This window comes from Triturus cristatus, chromosome 9, assembly GCF_964204655.1.
Source record: "Triturus cristatus chromosome 9, aTriCri1.1, whole genome shotgun sequence".
Lineage (NCBI taxonomy): Eukaryota > Metazoa > Chordata > Amphibia > Caudata > Salamandridae > Triturus > Triturus cristatus.
This window is the reverse complement of record NC_140592.1, coordinates 92,877,431-92,901,644: the sequence shown is the minus strand read 5'-3', so window position 1 is coordinate 92,901,644 and position 24,214 is coordinate 92,877,431. Positions and strand designations below refer to the sequence as shown.

Below are 24,214 nucleotides of genomic sequence, written 5' to 3'. Positions count from 1 at the left end.
GTGCTTCCATTACAGTGGGATGGCTTTTGTGTAGGAAATATCAAGTAAATAAATAGAGGAAATATCAATGGGAAATAAACATATTTCTACTTGTTACGCCTCACCTGCGATTGACATTTTGTTACATTCCCAGATTTACTAATTTTAGGAAATTTGGGAATGTGCCATAAACCAGGGGTGGATGCGTGGGAACACCCACACTCCACCAATGGAAAGCCTTCTCTATGCAGAGTAACTCAAGGTGGCAACTTGTGCTGCCTTGCGTAACTCCCGATTTACCATGCCATGCAGAGCCACATAAGGTGGCTGAGCATGGCATAGTAAATCTGACTAGGGCTTGCTCTGCTTGGCATTGCCTTGTGTGGCACAAAGGCAACGCAAGCCCTTGACAAATCTGGGCCCCTGTCTGTCTATATGGCGGCTCCAGAGAAGCTTCTTCTCTGGGTTCAGCTGGTGCAGAATACAGCTGCAGGACTAGTAAAAGGCCTAACAAAGTGTGCGCAAAGGTCCTCTGAATCAGCTTCATTGGCTCTCGGTAGATAGCAGAGGGATCTTCAAATGCATGGTGATCATTCACTGGGCTCTCCATCTCAATTTACCAGATTTCAGTACCATTGTTACAAAGCCTATCTAACCTATGGCGACCGATCTGTTACACAGATCAAGGGGCCCCATTCACAAAGGTAAACTTAGACCAAAAATCTAAGTTTACGACTTTCGGTTTTCACAAAGGTAAACCTAGACCTAAAGCCAAAGTTTATGACTTTCAGTATTCACAAAGGGAAACTTAGACCTAAAGCCAAAGTTTATGACTTTCAGTATTCACAAAGGTAAACTTAGACCTAAAGCCAAAGTTTATGACTCTCAGTATTCACAAAGGTAAACTTAGACCTAAAGCCAAAGTTTATGACTTTCAGTATTCACAAAGGTAAACTTAGACCTAAAGCAAAAGTTTATGACTTTCAGTATTCACAAAGGTAAACTTAGACCGAAAGACAAAGTTTATGACTTTCAGTATTCACAAAGGTAAACCTAGACCTAAAGCCAAAGTTTATGACTTTCAGTATTCACAAAGGTAAACTTAGACCGAAAGACAAAGTTTATGACTCTCTGTATTCACAAAGGTAAGTTACAAGCAGTATCTTTACATCGGGGCTAAGGCGGAATCTCCATACTTGGGGTGGAATCTCCACCCTGAGTGCGGAGATTCCACTCCGCACCAGCAGTGTACTCGCCGAGTGCAAAGATTACACTCCGAGTGCGGAGTGGAATCTCCGTATCCCTGTTTCTCTCCGCCCGAGTGAGCATGTAAAGATACTACTCGTAACTTACCTGTGTAAATACCGAAAGCCGTAAACTTATACTCGTGGTCTAAGTTTACGTTTGTGAATGCCGAAAGTCGTAAACTTAGACTTTTAGTCTAAATTTACCTTTGTGAATCGGGACCAAGGTTTCGAATTCTCTCCCTCTTGAGTCGCTGCTCACAGCCCCTGAAGAGGCGCTTTGGCTCTAACCTTCGTTAATGATATTTAGAAAACTTTTTATTTGCACATTAATCCTCCCAATTACTTTACTTCTTATGCTGATTGGTCGCTTTCTTCTCTATATCTATACCAATAATACCAATATACCCTTTAAGATTCTGCTCTTTCGTAGCAGGTTGCTCATTATTTTAGCGCCATGACGTTACTTTCATAAAAGCGCTTTAAAATTAACAAACGACACAACATAACATCCCAGCTACAAATATAAACATACAGTAATCTCAGTTCTTTTATATAGGAATAATATTTGCTTATGTTACACAGCTCTTAATCATCATCAAGCGTTCTGGCAATAAAAGTAATCTCCTTGATTTATATTTCCTTAGCCCTGCCCGCTTAAATTGCAGTAAAATTGAATCATATTGTGGGGTTCATCTGCCCTCTAGTGGCACTAATTACGCAACAGCAGCGTTCACATAAAATCTTTTTTGGACCGACAAATTTGCTTTAAGAATTTTAGTGATAAAATCATTGCAGACATCTAGCTAACCCGACCCTTTTAAAATCAAATGTCACACGTTGAATAAAGTGCAGGGCAAATCCCTATCGTGTAACATACCTGCCACACCTGTTATTAAAGCTCTTCTTGTTCTGTTAAATTTGCACCATGAAGCACAAGGTTTTCCTTGGGTGTTCGCTTGGGCACACGTCCTTAATCTGTGTAGAATAATTGTTATATTTAACACGAATATTGTGTTTAAATGTGCTGGTTTTCCTGCAAAACAACAACTTCATAATGCGGGTGATTTTATTTCAGTTTTACATTCATTTTTTATTTAATTTAATTTTTCTGGTTAGTCTACTATTGAAATTTTGCAATTAACGCGTTTCAGCCTGTCCGCTGCCTCCACATTTTTGAACCACTCTCGCCCCCCACAGTACATTTGAGGTAAAGAGATTGCTTGTCAAAGTACTTTAATTTCAGGTGTATCTTGTTCGTATTGTACTAAAGCTACACTTTTTTTTGGTAACTTGTTGAGACACTTTGCTTTTATTTGCATCTCTGTCTATTGCATTTCCTTAGCACTCTTAGGATTTGTGCATATATAGAAAGGGCGTATGTTGCGAGATGAGTGCGATGCACCCTGGTTATATGTTGCATGTTGCATGGAATGTGGAACACTATGGGGCAGATTTATGTTGCACTTGCGGCACTTTTGCGCCGCCGTTGCGTCACTTTTGTGACGCAGCAGCGGCGCAAATCCTGCGCCATGGTGCGGGGCATTTACAAACGTGACGCATCTCCCAGATGCGTCACGTTGTAAAGCCCTGCGCCACATGTAGGCGTTCCAGGGCAGGTGGGGGCGTTCCGGCGCAGGAACGCCTCCTAAAAGTGGCTGAGTGAAATCTACAAGATTTCACTCAGTCACTTTTAGGCCCATGCTGCGTCAAAACCCTGCGCCTGCTTGAAGCAGGCGTAAGGATTGACGCAGCATTGTACAGATAGGGCCCCCCAGATCATTGCTGGAGCTGCGTCGCGCTTGCGACGCAACTCCAGCAATGCGCCACTTTTCGGCACAGATGCGTGACGCATCTGTGCCGTTTTTGCCCCATGGTGCGCCGCATTATAAATGCGGCGCATCCATGGTGGCGCAGCTGTGGCGCATAATAACTGGCGCATCCCTGCTGATATGCAGGGATGCGCCAGTCGTCATAAATCTGCCCCCTTGTGCTTATGGGTGAAGTTGTGAAACTCAAACCTCTTGTACATGTAAAACTTAATTTTCAGAAACATTTAGTCTGGGATCTTCCTTGGTACAAATTGTGATAAAGTATCAGTTGTTCTCCTTAGGTTTAGGTGGTTTAAAGCTGTCCAAAAATGGCTTATGCTCAATCCACTGATGAGAGTTTTTTTTAGGCTCATGCTATTTCTGTTTTATTTTTGGGGAATATGAGTAGGAATTGTTCCCGAAGAGGGATTATTTCGAAAATAATCTTGAGAATGCTTTTGGAGGTGGATGGTCGGAAGTCCAAAGTTAAATCCAATTAACTCTTGGGTTTTCAGAAAAGGCATTAATTCCACTCGTCTATCCCTCCACTATGCTTTTCAATCAAAATAAGAGACTAACATGTTCACTTCTCAAACTCCATTTTCCACTATACTAATTCACAACTAATCCTTTATGGGTTCCAGAGTAGCGTGCTACTCGTCAATAAAGCGTTTCAACACCCCATCAGGGTTACAAGCGCTATATTAATGCAAAACTTTTTCCCTTTTCTACCCCTCCCCAACCCTTCTCAATCCAAATAACTGACTAACATATCCACCACTCAAATTAATTTCCTGTTTCACTACACTAATTCAACACTAATCCTTATGGGTTCCAGAGTAGTGTCCTACTCACCAAAAAAGCGCTTCAAAACCCCATCAGGGATAGCAAGCGCTATATAAATACAAACCTCTTTCCCTCTTCTTTTCCACCACCTACCCTTCTCAATCCAAATAACTGAATAACATATCCACCACTTGTATTACTTCATATTTCACTATACTAATTTTCAACACTAATCCTTTGTGGGTTCCGGAGTAGCGTGCTACTTGCCAGAAAAGCGCTTCAACACCCATCAGGGGTAACAGGTGCTATATGAATGCAAACCTTTCTTCCCCTTCTATCCCTAAGCTATCCTTCCCACTCCACATAACTGACTAATATCCACCACTCAAATTACTTTCATATTTCACCATACTAATTCACCACTAATCCTTTATGGGTTTCCGGAGTAGCGTGCTTCAACAACCCATCAGGAATAACAAGCGCTATCTAAATACAAACCTTTTTTCCTCTTCTATCTTTCTGCTATCCTTTCGAATCCAAATAACTGACTAATCTATCTGCCACTTAAAATGTACTTGCATGTTTCACTATACTAATTCAACACTAATCCTCTATGGGTCCCGGAGTAGCGTGCTACTCGCATAAAAAGCTCTTCAACGCCTCGTTAGAGGTAGTAAGAGCTATACAAATGCAATTACAATACAATACAATGTACCAAAGTGAATACTCTTCCCCTCATGAATAGGCATGCCATTTTGGGTGCACATCAGATTTTGCCAGTGACACAGTGGAAACTCAAAATATTGGGTGTGCAGATTTGCATATAAACATATCTTGAAGGGCAATTTGGAAGGAGACAGTATGTTGCTTGGACACTTGGAATTCCTAGAGCTGCACCAGCATTATTGTACAATTAATTCAGAACCAGGCATATGTTATTTGTATTTAAGTGTGGATGTTCATTTAAAAAAGAAGTTCCTGAGATTATGTCTTGTTATTGTAAAATTGGATATAGAAGTTTAGTTTATGCTTCTGTGACTTTCAGGCAATAGAAAATCTGAACATAATATTGGAATATCCATATCATGTTATATCATGATGTATAATAATCTGTAGATAAACCAAAACTGACAACCATTATTACTCTTTGGGCCAGATTTACAAAAGAAGTGAGGGAGCCCGGTGTTAGCCTCCTTGGCTTAACGCCGCGCTCCGCCACTTCTGAGACTCAGTGCAAGAGTATGGTGCAGCCCTGAGTTTCTCCCTGCGCTGGCCCTAAATTTAGCAGCCTAGCTCCAACGCAGGCACCCTTGCACCATAGTGCCATAGCACCAGAGTGCAAGGGTGCCAGTGTTGAGGGGAAGAATTGTTAATGTTAGGAAGGTGTTCCTTCCTGCACATAAACAATCTGAAATGCTGTTTGGTAACTTCTATGTGTGCTGCTTTGTGCAGAGCACATAGAAGTTGCAACTCGTCATTTTTTTTAAATGATTGTTTATGTACAGGAAGGGATGCCTTCCTGCACATAATCAAAGGGGTTTTGCTGCTTTTATGTGTGCTGCACAATGCAGCACACATGGAAACAGCAAAAACCAGGAGTAATTATCCTTTACTGAAATGTCACTGGGAGATTATGGAACTTAATGGCTTGTAGTCAATAATCGACTCTTATCTTTCAGCTTTTTCGAATGCATGACACACGACAAATTCCAGCTGTAGGTCGCGAGTTGGAATACAGTGATTCTTTCATGGTTAAAGTAATTTGTGTTTCTCAGGACGGTAGACTGAGCGGTAGGCGCTGATTCTGAGTGGCAGAACTCAGGAAATCTTTATAATTCTGTCTGCCTCACATTTCCACCCAATAAACTTTGTCAGGTTTGACCTGCCGAAATGTAGCATGTGAAAATTATGAGGGTAGGGCAACACTGCAAAACTCAAACGTTCTTATTTCCAAGTCCATTGCACCACCGATGCGTCACATTTATTGACACACCTGCAGCGCAATGTGCTTCCCCATACTTACAAGGCCATGTAAAGTCACCCCGATTGACCTTTCATGGCCTTGTAAATATGTTTCCCTTTCACACATAACTCTGAGTGAAAGGAGTGTTCCATGGGTGTTGCTGTGGGTGTTCCCACGCAGCATCCATGGAACGTGGCACATTCCCAGATTTACAACATTTTGTAAATCTGGAAATGCGTCAGAATCCTACACCTCCCCAGGGGAGGCGTAAGGAGGCGCAACAAGGAGAAATACTTTCATTTCTCCTCATTTAGTCCTCTTTCTATGTACGCTACATTCTGCAGCACGCCTAGAAAGAGGAAAATGCCTTTAATGATTTTTTTTGTACAGGAAGGTTTCCCTCCCTGCATAAAACCAATCATCCCCTCAGCACAGGCACCCTTGCAAAATGACACAAGGGTGTCTGTGCTGATGCACGGTTGCTGTTTGTTCGCCGGCACAGCTGAGAAGGACAGGAATATGCCATATCTGGTAGATACGTCGCATTCCTGCCCTTTTATATTGATGTACGGCAGTGCAGCAGGAAGGCTTGCTGCACTGCTGTACCTCACAATATTGTAAATGAAGCGAAAAATTAAGATCTCTGCAAATTGCTTTTTGCTCCCTTATTGGAATTATCCACCAAACTCTCAATCAGGTATGAGTTTGCAGCTTTGAATTAATTTCCCTATGGAACCTGTTCCAGCTATTCCAGCAAAGTGATTGTGTGTTGCCATCACCAGGGGCATTACTTGGAATACATGCATTAATGCTGGAAGAAAAGGAATATACCTCAGACATATTCATTGCAGCTGTCATGAGGGTGGGTTTAGGGCTGTCCTGGTTTGTCAGCGAAATGCACTCAGCAGACTCACCATAACAAGCCCATTGTGAGATTGTGAATCTAAAAATCACAGCATGATTAGTGGCACTGGAATAAGTACCCACATTGGCAGAAACTACTCTTAATGACAAGGAGTTAGTTAACAGCAATGCATCCTGGAAGCTATTCTTCCATCACAGGGAGAAATAACAGAGATAAGGGGCGCGCAAGGCACTGGCTGCACTGAATCTGTGCTGTGCCTCAAAGTAAGAGTTACACCTGATCCTGTGCTCCTATTTCTCCACAAACAAATGTTGGCACACTTCCATTCAGACTCACCTGCTGCAGGATGCGGGAGGACCCTGCATACATGGCATTGTGCTCTGAGATGGCTCTCTGGGAAGCCTGCGAGATTGCCGGATTCGGAAAACCAATGATGGGATACACCTGGAAAAAATCAGATATAATGTAACCTCCTGCAAACAGTGAATCAGTGCCAGAAAATTCAAGTTTCGAGAGACAGTTCAAGAAACAAAGTGGCAGATGGGTTTCAGAGGGCTCACTGCTGGCAACCACTATGAAAAGTATTAGTGAGAGGGTCAGAAGGCGGTAACAGAATTATACACCATAGCAGCATCATAGTCGCCAAGGAGGCAAAATCTAGGAAACAGGACCTTCGCATGAAGAAGACTGGAAATGTGGTGATGCTTTGCAAACGAAAGGAAGACACTTGGTGCACTGGTGGAATGGAGGACAAATCTGTAGGAAGACAAGCCACAGCCTAAATTAAGGAATTATATATATATATATATATATATTATCTACTGGCGGACGCCAGTAGATAGTTATAGTTAGGACCGTGTTTCCATAGGAAATCTCAAAATTCTATTTTGAATAACTTGGGCGCCGGTTGACGAATCTTCGCGAAATTTTCAAAACTAATGGAGCGCTCCGCTTAGCTCCTACCCTGAAAGTCGCGGGGGGATTCGTCAATCGGGGGCCGAAAAAAAGGGGGGTCCCAAAACGCGTTTTCCCCATGCATTTTCCCATAGGACCTTTAGTCGAAGGTACAGCCCGAACGGCTGAACAGAATTACTTGAAATTTGGCAGAGAGGTAGTCCTCAGGTCAGGGAAGTGCCTTTTGCATATATGGAGTCAATCTGTTCAGTATTTCCAGAGAAAATTGCATTTAAAAGCACATACATATCTATAGCCGCGCACCGTGCGCGCACCGTGCGCACACCCTAACGTGCGCAAGCGTAATTCTGATTGGTTGTTACATGTCAGTCAACGTTTGAATCGGTCGAAATCAGGAAGTGTCGGCCGCCATTTTGTTTGTTTTCAGTGCGAGAGTGGAAAAGGAAGGTGGCGAACGTGAAAAGGGGGCGGGGTAGAGAGTTCCTGACCCCTAGCCTTTGTCAGGGGGTCCCTGAAGGACCCCGAAGGCAGAAAAAAACATTAAATTTTTTTTTTTTCAAATCACGGGGGTGCGCGCACCGTGCGCGCACGGTGAAAAACCATAAAAAATAAAAATACATACAAAACTTAGCATTTAAAAAACCATACAAATTCACTGAAAAAACCATAGGTTTCACACACGTTATAGTTAGGAATTAGCATTTAAAAAACCTTGCAAATTCACTTAAAAAAACATAGTTTTCACACATGTTATAGTTAGGTGGATATTTCACTCGTAAAAAACCAATGAAATTCCCCCGTTATAGTTACTTCAGATTACTATAACTCGCGGGACCGCCACTCTATCACAAGGATGATGTCATCAGTGATGTCAAGAGTGATGCCACTGACCATGTTATGAGTGATGTAATACGTGACGTCATGAGCAGAGGATTGCGGGCGCGCGAGTTATAGTTATCTGAAGTAACTATAAAGGGGGAATTTCATTGGTTTTTTACGAGTGAAATATCCACCTAACTATAACATGTGTGAAACCTATGGTTTTTTAAGTGAATATATATATATATATATATATATATATATATATATATATATATATATATATATATATATATATATATATATATATTACCTACTGGCGGTCGCCAGTAGGTAGTTATAGTTAGGACCCTGTTTCCATAGGAAAACCGCAACATTCTATTTGGAATAACTTTGGCGCCGGTCGACGAATCCTCGCGAAATTTTCAAAACTAATGGGGCGCTACGCTCCGCTCCTACCCTGAAAGTCTCGGGGGGATCGTCAAGCGGGGGCTGAGAAAAAAGGGGGGTCCCAAAATGCGTTTTTCCCATGCATTTTTCCATAGGACCTTTAGACACAGCTACAGCCCGAACGGCTGAACAGAGTTCCTTGAAATTTGGCAGAGAGGTAGTCTAAAGGTCAAGGAAGTGCTTTTTGTAGGTTTGGTGTAAATCTGTTCAGTAGATCCTGAGAAAATAGCCTTTAAATCAATATATATATCTGAGCCAGCTTACGGTGCGCTTACCGTGCGCTTACGGTAAGCTTACCGTACGCGTACGGTGCCGTGCGCGAGCGCGATTCTGATTGGCTGTTTGATCTTAGTAAACATTCGAATCGGTCGAAACCAGGAAGTGACGGCCGCCATTTTCTATCTCGCACTCTGAGGGGGAGGAGGAAAAACAAAGGCAAAAAACGTGTAAAGGGGATGTTTAGACTGCTACCAACCACCTAGCCTTGATGAAGATATCCCCTAAGAACCCCCAAGACAAAAAATTCAAATTTAATTTTTTTTGAAAAATCGGCGATTACGCTTACCGTACGCGTACGGTAAAAAAATAAAAAAATAAAAAAATTATCCACACACTCCACACCCAGTGTACAAATGGTGCCCGAAGGGCCCCCATTGCGCATGGCATATAGTCTTAATTAAAAAATCAAACATTACCTTTCACAAGGAAGCGCATAATATGTCCTCCATGTGCGCACGGTGCGCGAAGCGCATCGTGCGTACATGGCCCATCCAGCATAACGTGGGCACGCGGTGCGCGTAGCGCACCGTGCGCGCACGGAACGAACTGCGTTAAGTGGGCGCGCACGCCACGAATGGCGTAAAGTAACTTAGCATTTAAAAAACCGTACAAATTCACTGAAAAAACCATAGGTTTCACACACGTTATAGTTAGGAATTAGCATTTAAAAAACCTTGCAAATTCAGTGAAAAAACCATAGGTTTCACACATGTTATAGTTAGCTGGACATTTTACTGATAAAAAACCAATGAAATTCCCCCGTTATAGTTAGTGCAGGCAACTATAACTCACGCGACCGCAATCCTCTGCTGATGCTAATACTGTATTTAGACAATTATTTGCCCATGTCTTCTTCCATTAAATTTTAGCTATACATATATTACAAATATTTTTTTTTCATAAAGACACATATGTCATCAGCAGAGGATTCGGGGGGATTCGTCAAGCGGGGGCTGAGAAAAAAGGGGGGTCCCAAAACGCGTTTTTCCCATGCATTTTTCCATAGGACCTTTAGATACAGCTACAGCCCGAACGGCTGAACAGAGTTCCTTGAAATTTGGCAGAGAGGTAGTCTAAAGGTCAAGGAAGTGCTTTTTGTAGGTTTGGTGTAAATCTGTTCAGTAGATCCTGAGAAAATAGCCTTTAAATCAATATATATATCTGAGCCAGCTTACGGTGCGCTTACCGTGCGCTTACGGTAAGCTTACCGTACGCGTACGGTGCCGTGCGCGAGCGCGATTCTGATTGGCTGTTTGATCTTAGTAAACATTCGAATCGGTCGAAACCAGGAAGTGACGGCCGCCATTTTCTATCTCGCACTCTGAGGGGGAGGAGGAAAAACAAAGGCAAAAAACGTGTAAAGGGGATGTTTAGACTGCTACCAACCACCTAGCCTTGATGAAGATATCCCCTAAGAACCCCCAAGGCAAAAAATTCAAATGTAATTTTTTTTGAAAAATCGGCGATTACGCTTACCGTACGCGTACGGTAAAAAAATTAAAAAAAACCAAAATTATCCACACACTCCACAACCCGTGTACAAATGGTGCCCGAAGGGCCCCCATTGCGCATGGCATATAGTCTTAATTAAAAAATCAAACATTACCTTTCACAAGGAAGCGCATAATATGTCCTCCATGTGCGCACGGTGCGCGAAGCGCATCGTGCGTACATGGCCCATCCAGCATAACGTGGGCACGCGGTGCGCGTAGCGCACCGTGCGCGCACGGAACGAACTGCGTTAAGTGGGCGCGCACGCCACGAATGGCGTAAAGTAACTTAGCATTTAAAAAACCGTACAAATTCACTGAAAAAACCATAGGTTTCACACACGTTATAGTTAGGAATTAGCATTTAAAAAACCTTGCAAATTCAGTGAAAAAACCATAGGTTTCACACATGTTATAGTTAGCTGGACATTTTACTGATAAAAAAACAATGAAATTCCCCCGTTATAGTTAGTGCAGGCAACTATAACTCACGCGACCGCAATCCTCTGCTGATGCTAATACTGTATTTAGACAATTATTTGCCCATGTCTTCTTCCATTAAATTTTAGCTATACATATATTACAAATATTTTTTTTTCATAAAGACACATATGTCATCAGCAGAGGATTCGGGGGGATTCGTCAAGCGGGGGCTGAGAAAAAAGGGGGGTCCCAAAATGCGTTTTTCCCATGCATTTTTCCATAGGACCTTTAGACACAGCTACAGCCCGAACGGCTGAACAGAGTTCCTTGAAATTTGGCAGAGTGGTAGTCTAAAGGTCAAGGAAGTGCCTTTTGTAGGTTTGGTGTAAATCTGTTCAGTAGATCCTGAGAAAATAGCCTTTAAATCAATATATATATCTGAGCCAGCTTACGGTGCGCTTACCGTGCGCTTACGGTAAGCTTACCGTACGCGTACGGTGCCGTGCGCGAGCGCGATTCTGATTGGCTGTTTGATCTTAGTAAACATTCGAATCGGTCGAAACCAGGAAGTGACGGCCGCCATTTTCTATCTCGCACTCTGAGGGGGAGGAGGAAAAACAAAGGCAAAAAACGTGTAAAGGGGATGTTTAGACTGCTACCAACCACCTAGCCTTGATGAAGATATCCCCTAAGAACCCCCAAGACAAAAAATTCAAATTTAATTTTTTTTGAAAAATCGGCGATTACGCTTACCGTACGCGTACGGTAAAAAAATAAAAAAAAAAACAAAATTATCCACACACTCCACACCCAGTGTACAAATGGTGCCCGAAGGGCCCCCATTGCGCATGGCATATAGTCTTAATTAAAAAATCAAACATTACCTTTCACAAGGAAGCGCATAATATGTCCTCCATGTGCGCACGGTGCGCGAAGCGCATCGTGCGTACATGGCCCATCCAGCATAACGTGGGCACGCGGTGCGCGTAGCGCACCGTGCGCGCACGGAACGAACTGCGTTAAGTGGGCGCGCACGCCACGAATGGCGTAAAGTAACTTAGCATTTAAAAAACCGTACAAATTCACTGAAAAAACCATAGGTTTCACACACGTTATAGTTAGGAATTAGCATTTAAAAAACCTTGCAAATTCAGTGAAAAAACCATAGGTTTCACACATGTTATAGTTAGCTGGACATTTTACTGATAAAAAACCAATGAAATTCCCCCGTTATAGTTAGTGCAGGCAACTATAACTCACGCGACCGCAATCCTCTGCTGATGCTAATACTGTATTTAGACAATTATTTGCCCATGTCTTCTTCCATTAAATTTTAGCTATACATATATTACAAATATTTTTTTTTCATAAAGACACATATGTCATCAGCAGAGGATTCGGGGGGATTCGTCAAGCGGGGGCTGAGAAAAAAGGGGGGTCCCAAAACGCGTTTTTCCCATGCATTTTTCCATAGGACCTTTAGACACAGCTCCAGCCCGAACGGCTGAACAGAGTTCCTTGAAATTTGGCAGAGAGGTAGTCTAAAGGTGAAGGAAGTGCCTTTTGTAGGTTTGGTGTAAATCTGTTCAGTAGATCCTGAGAAAATAGCCTTTAAATCAATATATATATCTGAGCCAGCTTACGGTGCGCTTACCGTGCGCTTACGGTAAGCTTACCGTACGCGTACGGTGCCGTGCGCGAGCGCGATTCTGATTGGCTGTTTGATCTTAGTAAACATTCGAATCGGTCGAAACCAGGAAGTGACGGCCGCCATTTTCTATCTCGCACTCTGAGGGGGAGGAGGAAAAACAAAGGCAAAAAACGTGTAAAGGGGATGTTTAGACTGCTACCAACCACCTAGCCTTGATGAAGATATCCCCTAAGAACCCCCAAGGCAAAAAATTCAAATTTAATTTTTTTTTAAAAATCGGCGATTACGCTTACCGTACGCGTACGGTAAAAAAATAAAAAAAAATAAAAATTATCCACACACTCCACACCCAGTGTACAAATGGTGCCCGAAGGGCCCCCATTGCGCATGGCATATAGTCTTAATTAAAAAATCAAACATTACCTTTCACAAGGAAGCGCATAATATGTCCTCCATGTGCGCACGGTGCGCGAAGCGCATCGTGCGTACATGGCCCATCCAGCATAACGTGGGCACGCGGTGCGCGTAGCGCACCGTGCGCGCACGGAACGAACTGCGTTAAGTGGGCGCGCACGCCACGAATGGCGTAAAGTAACTTAGCATTTAAAAAACCGTACAAATTCACTGAAAAAACCATAGGTTTCACACACGTTATAGTTAGGAATTAGCATTTAAAAAACCTTGCAAATTCAGTGAAAAAACCATAGGTTTCACACATGTTATAGTTAGCTGGACATTTTACTGATAAAAAACCAATGAAATTCCCCCGTTATAGTTAGTGCAGGCAACTATAACTCACGCGACCGCAATCCTCTGCTGATGCTAATACTGTATTTAGACAATTATTTGCCCATGTCTTCTTCCATTGAATTTTAGCTATACATATATTACAAATATTTTTTTTTCATAAAGACACATATGTCATCAGCAGAGGATTGCGGTCGCGTGAGTTATAGTTGCCTGCACTAACTATAACGGGGAATTTCATTGGTTTTTTATCAGTAAAATGTCCAGCTAACTATAACATGTGTGAAACCTATGGTTTTTTCACTGAATATATATATATATATATATATATATATATATATATATATATATATATATATATATATATATATATATATATATATATATATATATATTATTTTTTTTTTTCTTTTATTTTTTTTTAAGGAGGGGTATTGTGCAAGACTACTTTAACAGAAATGATGTAATTAAAGAGTCCCTTGGCCGAAAACATAGTTGTATTTCAATCCATTACGTATCATCTTTTTCGAACATGAGAATTCTTTTTCCCTTTGATGTTTCTCCTCTTGTTCACCAGTGAGTAAGTGAATGGTTATGGTCAATTCTACATCTCACTTTTCAATGCTAGTCATCAGATACAGTACCAGGTGTGTCGGCCTGACATATCAGTAGAGGTGATGAAACTCAGGTGATTTGGCTCGCTCCTAGTGGGAAATGAAGGGAGAAAACTGAAGCGAGTGTTCTTTCTCGTGGTTTTTAGGTCTGAGTTTTGACAGTTCAGCTGGCAAACAGACTTTATTGGTAATATACACATCGTGGGTTTGGGGTGCACCAATTTCAACTTTGCCTTCTTCAGTCAGCTGTTTTCACCCATTTTCTTGAAACATTGTCAATCGTGTTTTGGCTCAGTCAAGTGGAGTATTCTTATCTTACTTAACGCTATTGGCTGCGGGTGTATCCTTCCACTGCTACTAATGCTTGCATAGATCTGAATGAACGACTATATTACACTTTACATTTTTGTGGCCTTTTGTGTGGCAGGTCAGCTAAATTGTAGACGATGTCAAAGGGGTATGACCACCGGTTCAAAGGTTTGCATTGGATTTTGTCTTTCTGATGCCAAGGCATAAACCGTGTTAGTGCATGAGGACAAACATCAGATATTGCATATTTTTTAGATTTGTATCCTTTGGTCAGTAATGTGTGTACTATCCTGCTTTAGGTTTAAATCCGTAATACATGATAAAACCCACCATAAGACAAACAACCCTCATCAGTGTAGAAATATAAACACTGATAAACACCTACACAGATACTAACTAAAATGCCATTCAAATAAAGGAAGGAGAATGAGTAATGTTTATTTCTTCCAGAAGAGACCAGCACCATGTAACTTTTATTTTTATAAAAGGTACAGTAAAATAGACTGGTATAAGATTATTCTGTTTGAGGTTTATTGTTTAGGGATATCACTAAACTATTGTTCCTTCTTTTGTTTCTTTCAGTTTGTATGCTTGGATTAAAAGTGCTTGGTTTAGATGCATGTTTAAGGTCTGGTCGAATAATTTTATGCACCATCGAGAATCTGGAAAAATTTAAATTATATTTGATCTTAGTCAGTGTCTTATTCTTCCACTGAAACTACTGGGTTATAAGAACTTAGGCCAATATGTACTATCACTTTGACCCATAGGTACAGAATAGGTCAAACCATTAAGATATATCAGTCTCCTTTCCTAACACTAACAAGTCAGTATTGATAGCAGGTGAACTGACGAATATCCCAGGCTTTACACATTGAATGGAAAGTGTAGCAACAGGTGCCCGTGAAAAGAACGCTGTCACCATGCACATGGGATAGTGGTGAAAATGTGAGACAAGACTTTCCACAAATGAACAAACGTCATAACTCCAAGGAGTCCCATTGCTACGTGTGATGCCATCAGCTAACCAGGGTTTTTTGCCAACTGCACTTTACTGCAGACGTTTTTGAGCTCATATTTACAATGTTAACAGCAACAATTTAAGTCTCAGAATACAATCTGATGTCTGGTAAAAGGTCAGGACTGACTTAAAGTGAGACATTTGCCATGTGGACACTTGCCAGCCAAAAATGTACAGACAAGCACCACCTTAACATAGTTAGGCAAAGAGTGCAGAAAAGCAGAGGCGAGCATCGTAAATCAGCAACTTACAGATGCCGTAGAATGCAGGACTACAAATTTATGTGGTGTGAATCACAAATCTTAGAATTTGGGGGCCTTATTTATGAAAAGTGTTGCATCACTGCGAAAAAACAGCGATGCAACACTTTTCATAGCGGCATCCTTGCGACACCATGGATGTGCCGTATTTACTGTACAGCACTTTATGTCGCAGGGATTCATAGATACCTCATTATTCCTGACATAGGCGCAAAATTGACGCATTGCTGGAGTGTGTTTGAAAACAGACACAGCTCCAGCAATGTGTCTTTTCACATGGGCCTAGCCGCATGTGAAAAGCACTGCATCACTCCTTATGCTTGCTTCAAGCAGCTGTAAGAATTTGAAGTAGTGACACCCTTGAACAGGCGCAGTGAAATCTCATAGATTTCGTTGTGTCACTTCTACGTGGCTTTGCTGCAACGGAACGCCCACCCTGCATACATTATACCTGTCGCAGGTATAATGTGGCGCAGGGGTTTACAAAGTGGCGTATCTGCCTAGATGCGTCACTTTGCAAATATGGCGCAGTGTTGTGCATTTTTTACACTACCACAGCGTCACAAAAAGTGATGCAATGGTGGCGTAAGGGCCCCATAAATAAGACCCTGAATTTCTGGTTGGCATAGGTATGCAACCTTTCAAGCAGGAACTACAACCCGGATAAGTCAGAAGCACACCCTGAAATCACCTGTGCTCACCCTCTGGTAGCTTGGCACAGAGCAGCAGGCAAAGCGTGATGTGTAAAGCATTTGTGCCACCATCCCTGGGAGGGCATGTCATTTCCAATGGGCTCGCAAATTGCGAGAGGCTCAATAATATTAATGAGCCTCGCAATCGCAAACAGTGTTAAACACACTGTTGGGCATGGCAAATTGCACCCCGCAAATTGCGACTTGCAAATGAGTTGCAATTTGCGAAGCGCAATTTTGCTGGTCGTACATCTGACCCTAATTCCTTACACAAATACACAGCAGTGATCATTAATGATTGTGGGGCCTAATCATTTTACAGCTCAGTACTTGCAATGGATAATGTGCCATAGGGAAATTCCTACTTACCTGGTCACCCTGGTCTTTAAATAGGTTTGCTCCCTGAACCTTGCTGAGGACCTCTGTGGGGAAGTTCAGCTGCTGCTCTTCTGTGATGTATTCAAACAGATTGTTCTTCCTGGGAGATGAAAAACCTTAGCTGTGACTCATTGCCATCTTTTATACGAGCAAGCAAGTTGAAAAACTTTTTCACAAGAAGTATGTATTAATAGCAACGCCTTAGAACACTACCTTGAGTTACACATGAGTTACCAGTGCCCCTAAATTTCCATCCCTTTGTGATATAGAACCATACATTTCGGATGAGGCCCATCCTCATTTTCATTGATGTACACAAATCAATAAAGGTATACACCTTTATGTTTGCCTCTTGGGTCACTGGTGGGTTGATGTGTCACTAAAGTTTAACACTAGCAATGTGTCACACTCATTGATAGAAATAAATATAGACAAAAATTTTAGAACACATAGGTCAACGTTCTACACTCAGCTCTTTCTATAGCCTTACATCTGGCAGAAGTCACTGAAGTCAGGAATAGGTGACTGGGTGTATTCAGGGTAGTTAAATTCGATTGATATTCTGTCTGAGTTTTTTGCAAATGGCAATGTCATTTAAAGCAATATTGCAGTATCTGATTTGGTGAACTATGTCTGTACACAATTTTAACCAGCGCATAATTTGTAAAATAAGTGTTGGTGCCCAATGTATTTCTCAGAAGCCCACAGTCAATGCCAAGGTTGGAATTGTGAATGCCAAGTCTGCATTGTCTTGATTCTACCTCATGCCTCTTTCTTGCACCATACACTCCCTGCCACTTTATTTAAATTTTGCGTATTCTTTTTCACCCCTACTTTTTCCTTTTGAAACTGATTTTCCTATCTTTTTTTCCTTCTCCTTTCCACTTTTTGTGTTTTTCTCTCTCTTGCTCCAGGTCAAAGTCTGATGAGTATATGTATGTGGCAGTCCCCATTAATGAGTGCCGGAGGGCACCACCTGCAACCACTGGCTCAAATGAAGCACTAATCTGAGCTGCTTTAGGTATATTTTATATGCATTTCCCTTCAATACCCTATAACTCTCCACATAGGATACTGATCTCACAAAGGGGAGCCAGGCTATGGGTAGGGCCTACCAGTGCTTGTTTGGTAACCCGATGAGGATACATGCCACACTAGGTGGGTGAGGGTTCATAACCTCACTGGGAGTGACTGTCCAAGATTATTGTCATAGGCATCTTGTTTTAATTCTTACAACTATATACCAGGTAGATTGACCCATTTTTTAGGTCGAAGCACAGCTGTCTGGTTGCTAAAGATTACTAGGAAACGTTCTGAGAGCTGGCCTTTGAATGCATTTCACCCATTCTTTACCATTGGCTTTGTGGTTTGTTACTAATATTTGCTTGATTTCTATTTGTTGGCATTATTTGGTTTAGGCTGCCAGCATCTCTTTGTCCTCCCATAAAGCATAGTCTGGTTTCTGTATTCTTCCACGAGTGCTCGCTTTCTGTATAAACTTTGTATTTCAATTATGTTCTTATCTTGTCACATTTGCTGTGCATTCAGACAGAGGTCAAATGTCAGGCTCTGTATTCTGAGGGAGGTTGATGTCAACATTTCCTTCTCTGACTTCAAAGGGGGATGATTTATCTGACAACCTGAGGGTGTGAAAGGGAAGGTGTTTTTTCTAGCACACAAGAAAATGTAAATGTCTGTATATAAACTCTGTATATATTTCAATATATATCAATTCAGAAAGCATAAACCAAGCATATTTTCTGTAATTCTGAAGTGGGCTGGAAATATACATTTTAATACAATCAAAACAAATCATTACACTAGTTAATGTAATTTCCACACATTACAGTTTCTACACTTTATGGTTTTTTCATTAAAACTGTGGGCCTCATTTATGAAAATTGATGCATCGCTGTGTGAAAACAGGGATGTGTCACTTTTTATTGCGCCCTCCCTGCGACATGCTGGATGGGTCATATTTACAGTATGACGCATCATGAGGCAAGAAGTTACAGATATGACAGTATTTCTGACATATCCAGTGCTTAATTTGAGCCAGTGCTTTCCGGTGCTCAGCACGGGCACTTAATTTGTTCCCGGTGCTCGGCACCGGCACCTAACTGTCCTAAGTATGGTGTTGCCAGTCTACCGCATGGTGGCGCTGCTCATCTAATTTAAAGATGAGCAGAACAATGGTTGTTTAGGAATACAATATGCATTAAAATAGTGCTAATACCTGCCTCCCCAGCTATTCCTTTGGCTTTGGGGACCTGGAAGAATCATAACTGTCGCATTTACATGCAAGAGAGATGGTCAGTAGTTGTTTTGGCAGTGATGACCAGGGCGATGTGTGGTGCAAGCCTCCGTGGCCTCCTGGTCAGAGCCCTGGCACTTAATATTTTACAAATTAAGCACTGGACATATCTGTAGGCGCAAAAATTTCGCATTGCTGGAGTGTGTCACAAAAGTGACAACTCCAGCAATGGGTCATTTCAAATGGTCAAGTCCCATTTCAAATGTGCCTGCGTCAGTCTTACGCCTGATGTGAGGCAGGCGTAAGATATTGACACATTTGCGTCCTAGAAGTGGCCCAGTGAAATCCTATAGATTTCACTGCATCACTTCTACGAGGCTTACTTGTGTCAGAACACCCACCCTGCATACATTATACCTGGCACAGGTATAATGTGGCGCAGGGGTTCACAAAATGCTGCATCTACCTAGATGCGTCACTTTGTAAATATGACGCAACATGGTGCATTTTTTATGCCATTGGTTCATCACACAAAGTGACGCACTGGCAGTGCAAAAGTGGTGCAAGTGCTCGTAAATAAGCCCCTGTATGTCTGTGCATATGTAATGGTCATTTCAACCAAAAATGCATTGTCTGTAATGGCAGTGCACTTCCACATCATACACACTCTACTTCACTCTATGCAACTCTACGCCACTCTACTCTACTCCACTCTATGCCACTCTACTCCAATACACTCCACGCAGCTCTGTTCCACTCTACACCACTCTACCCCACTTTAAATGTTCTACTCTACTGCACTCTACTCCTCTCTATTTCATTCAATGCCACTCCACTCTATGCTGCTCCACTCTAAGTCACTTCACTCTGTGCCACACTATTCTACTCCGTGAATTCTATGACACTTCACTCCACTCCAGTGTACTCCACTCTAGGACATTCTACAACACTCTGCGCCACTTCATTCTATGACATTCTACTTCACTCTATGCCACTCTACTCTATGCCACTCTATGCCAAAGTAGGCCACTGTACCCCACTCTGCGACCCCACTCTACAATAATCCACTCTACTCCACTTCACTCTGCGTCATTCTACTACACACCACTCTACTCTATGATGCTCTGTGCAACTTCACTCCACTCTACTACACTCTATGCCACTTCATTCTAGGCCACTAAACTGCATTCTATGGCACTCAACAACGCTCCACTCTATGCCACTGTATGACCCTTCACTCTACGACAGTCTATGCCACTCTACGACATTCTACAACACATTATGCTACTCTATTGCACTCTACTGCACTTTACGACACTCTACGACACTCCATGACACTCCACACCACTCTACTCTAAGCCACTCTACTCTACTCCATGCCACTCTACTCTACTTTACTCCACTCTATGACACCTGACTCCACTCTACGACACTCTACTCTATGACTCTCCAGTCTAGGACCTTTCATTCTATAACACTCTACTCTACAACACTCAATTCTACGTCACTCTATGCCACTCTACAACAATCTACGCCACTCTACGACACTCTACTTTATGCCACTCCACTTTACAACACTCTACCCCACTGTTTGCCACTCGACTCGGACATTCTTCTCCACTCTATACCTCTCCATTCTACTCCCCTCCACTCAACACTTCTCCACTCTATGACACACTACTCCACTCTATGCCACTCCACTCTATGTCACTCTATGCCACCCCACTCTACAACACTCTACTACACTCTATGTCCTTCCGCTCTACACCCTGCCACTCTACACCAATCCACTCTACACCACTCTACTCTACTCCACAGCACTCCACTCTACCCCACAACACTCCACTCTACTCCACAACACTCCACTTCTCTTTATTCTATGACACTCCATAACTCTTCATGACACTCGGCTCTACTCCACAACACTCCACTCTACTTCGACACTCCACTCTACAACACTCTACTTTATGACAATCCACTCCACGACAGTCCACTCCACGGTACTTCACTCTATGCCACTCCATGATATGTCACTTCATTCTAAGCCACTCTGCACCACACCACACCACTCCACTCTACAACACTCAACTCCATGCCCCTCTCCTCAACACCACTAACATTTATCCATGCTGAGAATCAGCCATGCTGGTGTAGAACATGGCTCAAACACATTGGCCAACCCAATAGCTCTTGCAAAGGTGAGAAGTATTGGCTTTGCTAATGCTTGTTTCTTAAACAGAATTTAAACTTTGTAAGGAGATCCAGTCAGTCTCTCCACAAGGAATTTTTTTTCTCTGTCCCTGTTTATTTTGATACCTGCAGTTACAGCTCTCCCCAAACCAGGGAACGATCCCACACAATACTCCACGGGTTGACTGTGCTTTTGAACTCTTTCCCAAACTATGCAAGGTTCCTGATGTGCATCCTGAAACCCAACTAGTTCTGAAATAACCTAGAGATTCACTGACCTGGCCTTAATATTATGTCCTTTTCACTGACTGGGCCAAGACATAGAAATTCCCCATTTGTGGACTCATGTGACAGCAATAAGTTGAATATATTGAAAAATGTGTGTATTTAGCACAGCCCTTTTGCGCTATGGAAATGAATTTTTTCTTCAAGTCAATCGGTTGCGCTGCTCCAGATTATTCATCCATTCATTAAAACGATCAAAGGTTTGCCTAGGAATGAAGCACTTAAAGGCTTTTTCTTTGGTCACTGGAGGAAATATGTGAACTAGCTTGGGTAGGCCAAGATGTCAGCCAAGTCACATCCTACAGAAGAAGTGCCTATATCTTTCTGCCATTCAGATATCCTTCTGTCACCAGTTCTTGGGTGTTTAACCCATGTGAGCATTCTCAGGAGAGGTGCATTATACACATTTCAACAATTCTGTGTCATCATTTGTGTACATTGTCCTACCAGCTAATAGTCAGCTGCAGAAAGTGGAGGAGTTTCTTCTCACCCCGGCAGGTCGTACATTCCTTGCTTCCACGCCCAGAGCACGTATTGCACCTTTGAAGACAAAAAGTAATAAAGTTGTGTTTTAATTGATTGCTAAACATATGCATTGTGTTACAGATGCTGTACATCAGAGAAGAAGTCGATATATATTATGTTATGATATTAGAACTCATAAAGCGCACATTCAGCAAAGGTTTCTTGGCACTAGAGTAGATAGATTGATCATAACGAGGTAAGGTTACTTCATGCCATAGGCCTCCTTGAATAGCCATGTTTTCAGAAGTCTACATAAAGTCACAAAATCATGCTCCAATGGGATTGTATCAGGTGAAGCATCCAAGGTGGATGGGTCAATACTGAGAAATAGCGAAGCTCTGATCTTTGTTTCCGCCATCTTGGAATGATACGTTGATTAGCCTGGATGGATCTCAGACTTCGATGTGGTGTATATTTCTTAATTCATCTTCCAGGAAGCTAGCGCCTTTTCCGTTCAGGCACTTAAACGCCATGTACCATCCTTTGAAGCGAATACGCTCCTGTACTGGAAGCCAATGCAGCTCTCTCAGAAGATGGGTGACATGTGAATGCCGAGGCAAGAGAAAAATCAACTGTGTTACTTCAATCTGAAAGATTTGTAGTCTGTGTAGAGTAGTAGGGGATAGCTCTACTTAAACTGAGTTAGCATACTCTAATCACGAATTGAGATCTGCTGTTACAATAAGTTTCCTAGCGGTAAAAGACAGCAAAGAGACATTTTTCCTCAGAGTTTTTAGTAGAAAGGAGCATTTGGAAACTATTGCTCCTGTCTGAGGTTTAAGCGTCAAATTGCCATCTATCACTACCTCAAGAATCTTTCAAAAGGTGATGGTGTAAGTGCAGGGCCGAGATCAGTGGGCCAGAAGTTGCTGCTCCATTGATTGATCCCATTGCTGAGAAAAAACATTTCTGTTTTGTTTGCATACAACTTTAGCTGATTGGCTGCTGTCCAGTTTGCAACAAATATTAAGGTGACCTGCAATTTTATATAGCAGACAGAAGTGCTATCGAAATGGAAAAGTAGTTGCAATTCATCAGCATAATTGTAAACCCTGCATCTGAAAGTAGACAATGCCTGAATCAGGGGTTTCAAATACAGGTTAAACAAAAGAGGAGACAAGGACGAACCTTGAGGAAATCCACAGTCCAGACCAATTACTTTGGCAGTCAAGATGCCAAGCTTCACGGATTGTGTGCGGTTTTCGAAGTATGACCTGATCCACTTTAAAGCCATGCCCCACACCCCAGCCTTAGATTTATCATTGGCCAAAACCCGATGGTCAACCTTATGGAAGGCGGCAGAGAGGTACCGTTCTTGTCATGATCCTCAGCAAGGCATAGATCCTCTAGCACTGCTGTTACAACAGATTCTGTACGGTGGAAGGACCTAAAGCCTGCTTGAGCTGAATGGAGGAGACGTCTGCTCAGCTCCTGGACAACACAATACAGCTTTCTTGAGGGTTAGCCTATTGGATTGTGTTAGGAAGCCCTGTACAACTATCAAGTGTGTAACTACTCACAAAATGTAGTCTACTTGAAAGCAGTTCTCAGATAGTGTGATAAAGGTAAGGGAATGTTCTTTGTTATTTCATGGTAAAGGTCAGCTGACCATTGCCCGCCTTAACTGATCCTTCGACTGCATTAGTGGACAGTATTGCTAGAAACACTCTGGTCACCTTTGGTAGAGTTGAAGTGATCTGCAGCCTCATTCTCTAGGCATTTAGGAATTCTACTGCTCAATCTTTTCAAGGGTTAGTTAAATGCAGACGTGGGTTTCCTCCAAATGTATTTTTCAAGTAGCTGTAAAATGATAACTCACAAAAGCAAACCTTTCAACAGTCCTGCGACCAGACAAATACACAAGTCTGCATGCATCCTTCAGGCTCAACAGAAGACTTTGAGAGACAGTTAGTTTCACTCCACACTGTACCTTGTTTAAAGCTCCACTCAGCTCTCGTTGCATCAATCCTAAATTCGGTGACCCTAACAGTGTTTTTGGTGCTTGAAAGTACTTTCTATTTCCAAATCACATATTGCAAGAGTCTACGCATACGATGCAGATATTGAATATACATATACATATGCACAAAAGGCGATAATTACATCAGACAGCTTCATCTAAACAAAGTAACACTAGGAACACTTAAGTAAATAAATTACTCGAGGGACACTTCATGGCACTAGGCTCCGTGTAAGTGCAGCAGCTGTGATGGCTCCCACCAACTGTACATGTAAATGTAAATGTACTTATATAGCGCACTTCT

The 24,214-nt window shown here is 42.2% G+C and overlaps 1 protein-coding gene across 1 annotated transcript in view; it reads right to left on the bottom strand.

Moving 5' to 3' along the window:
- The window catches only part of LOC146797469 (protein SSUH2 homolog), a 173,763-nt gene that overhangs the window by 5,716 nt on the left and 143,833 nt on the right, over window positions 1-24,214 (bottom strand). Inside the window, exons 9-11 of the mRNA XM_085627560.1 lie at window positions 21,873-21,965; window positions 16,688-16,796; window positions 6,985-7,092 (exon numbers count right to left, since the gene is read on the bottom strand). Of these exons, the coding sequence (XP_085483686.1) occupies window positions 6,985-7,092; window positions 16,688-16,796; window positions 21,873-21,965 (310 nt within the window). The remainder of the gene's footprint in view (window positions 1-6,984; window positions 7,093-16,687; window positions 16,797-21,872; window positions 21,966-24,214) is intronic.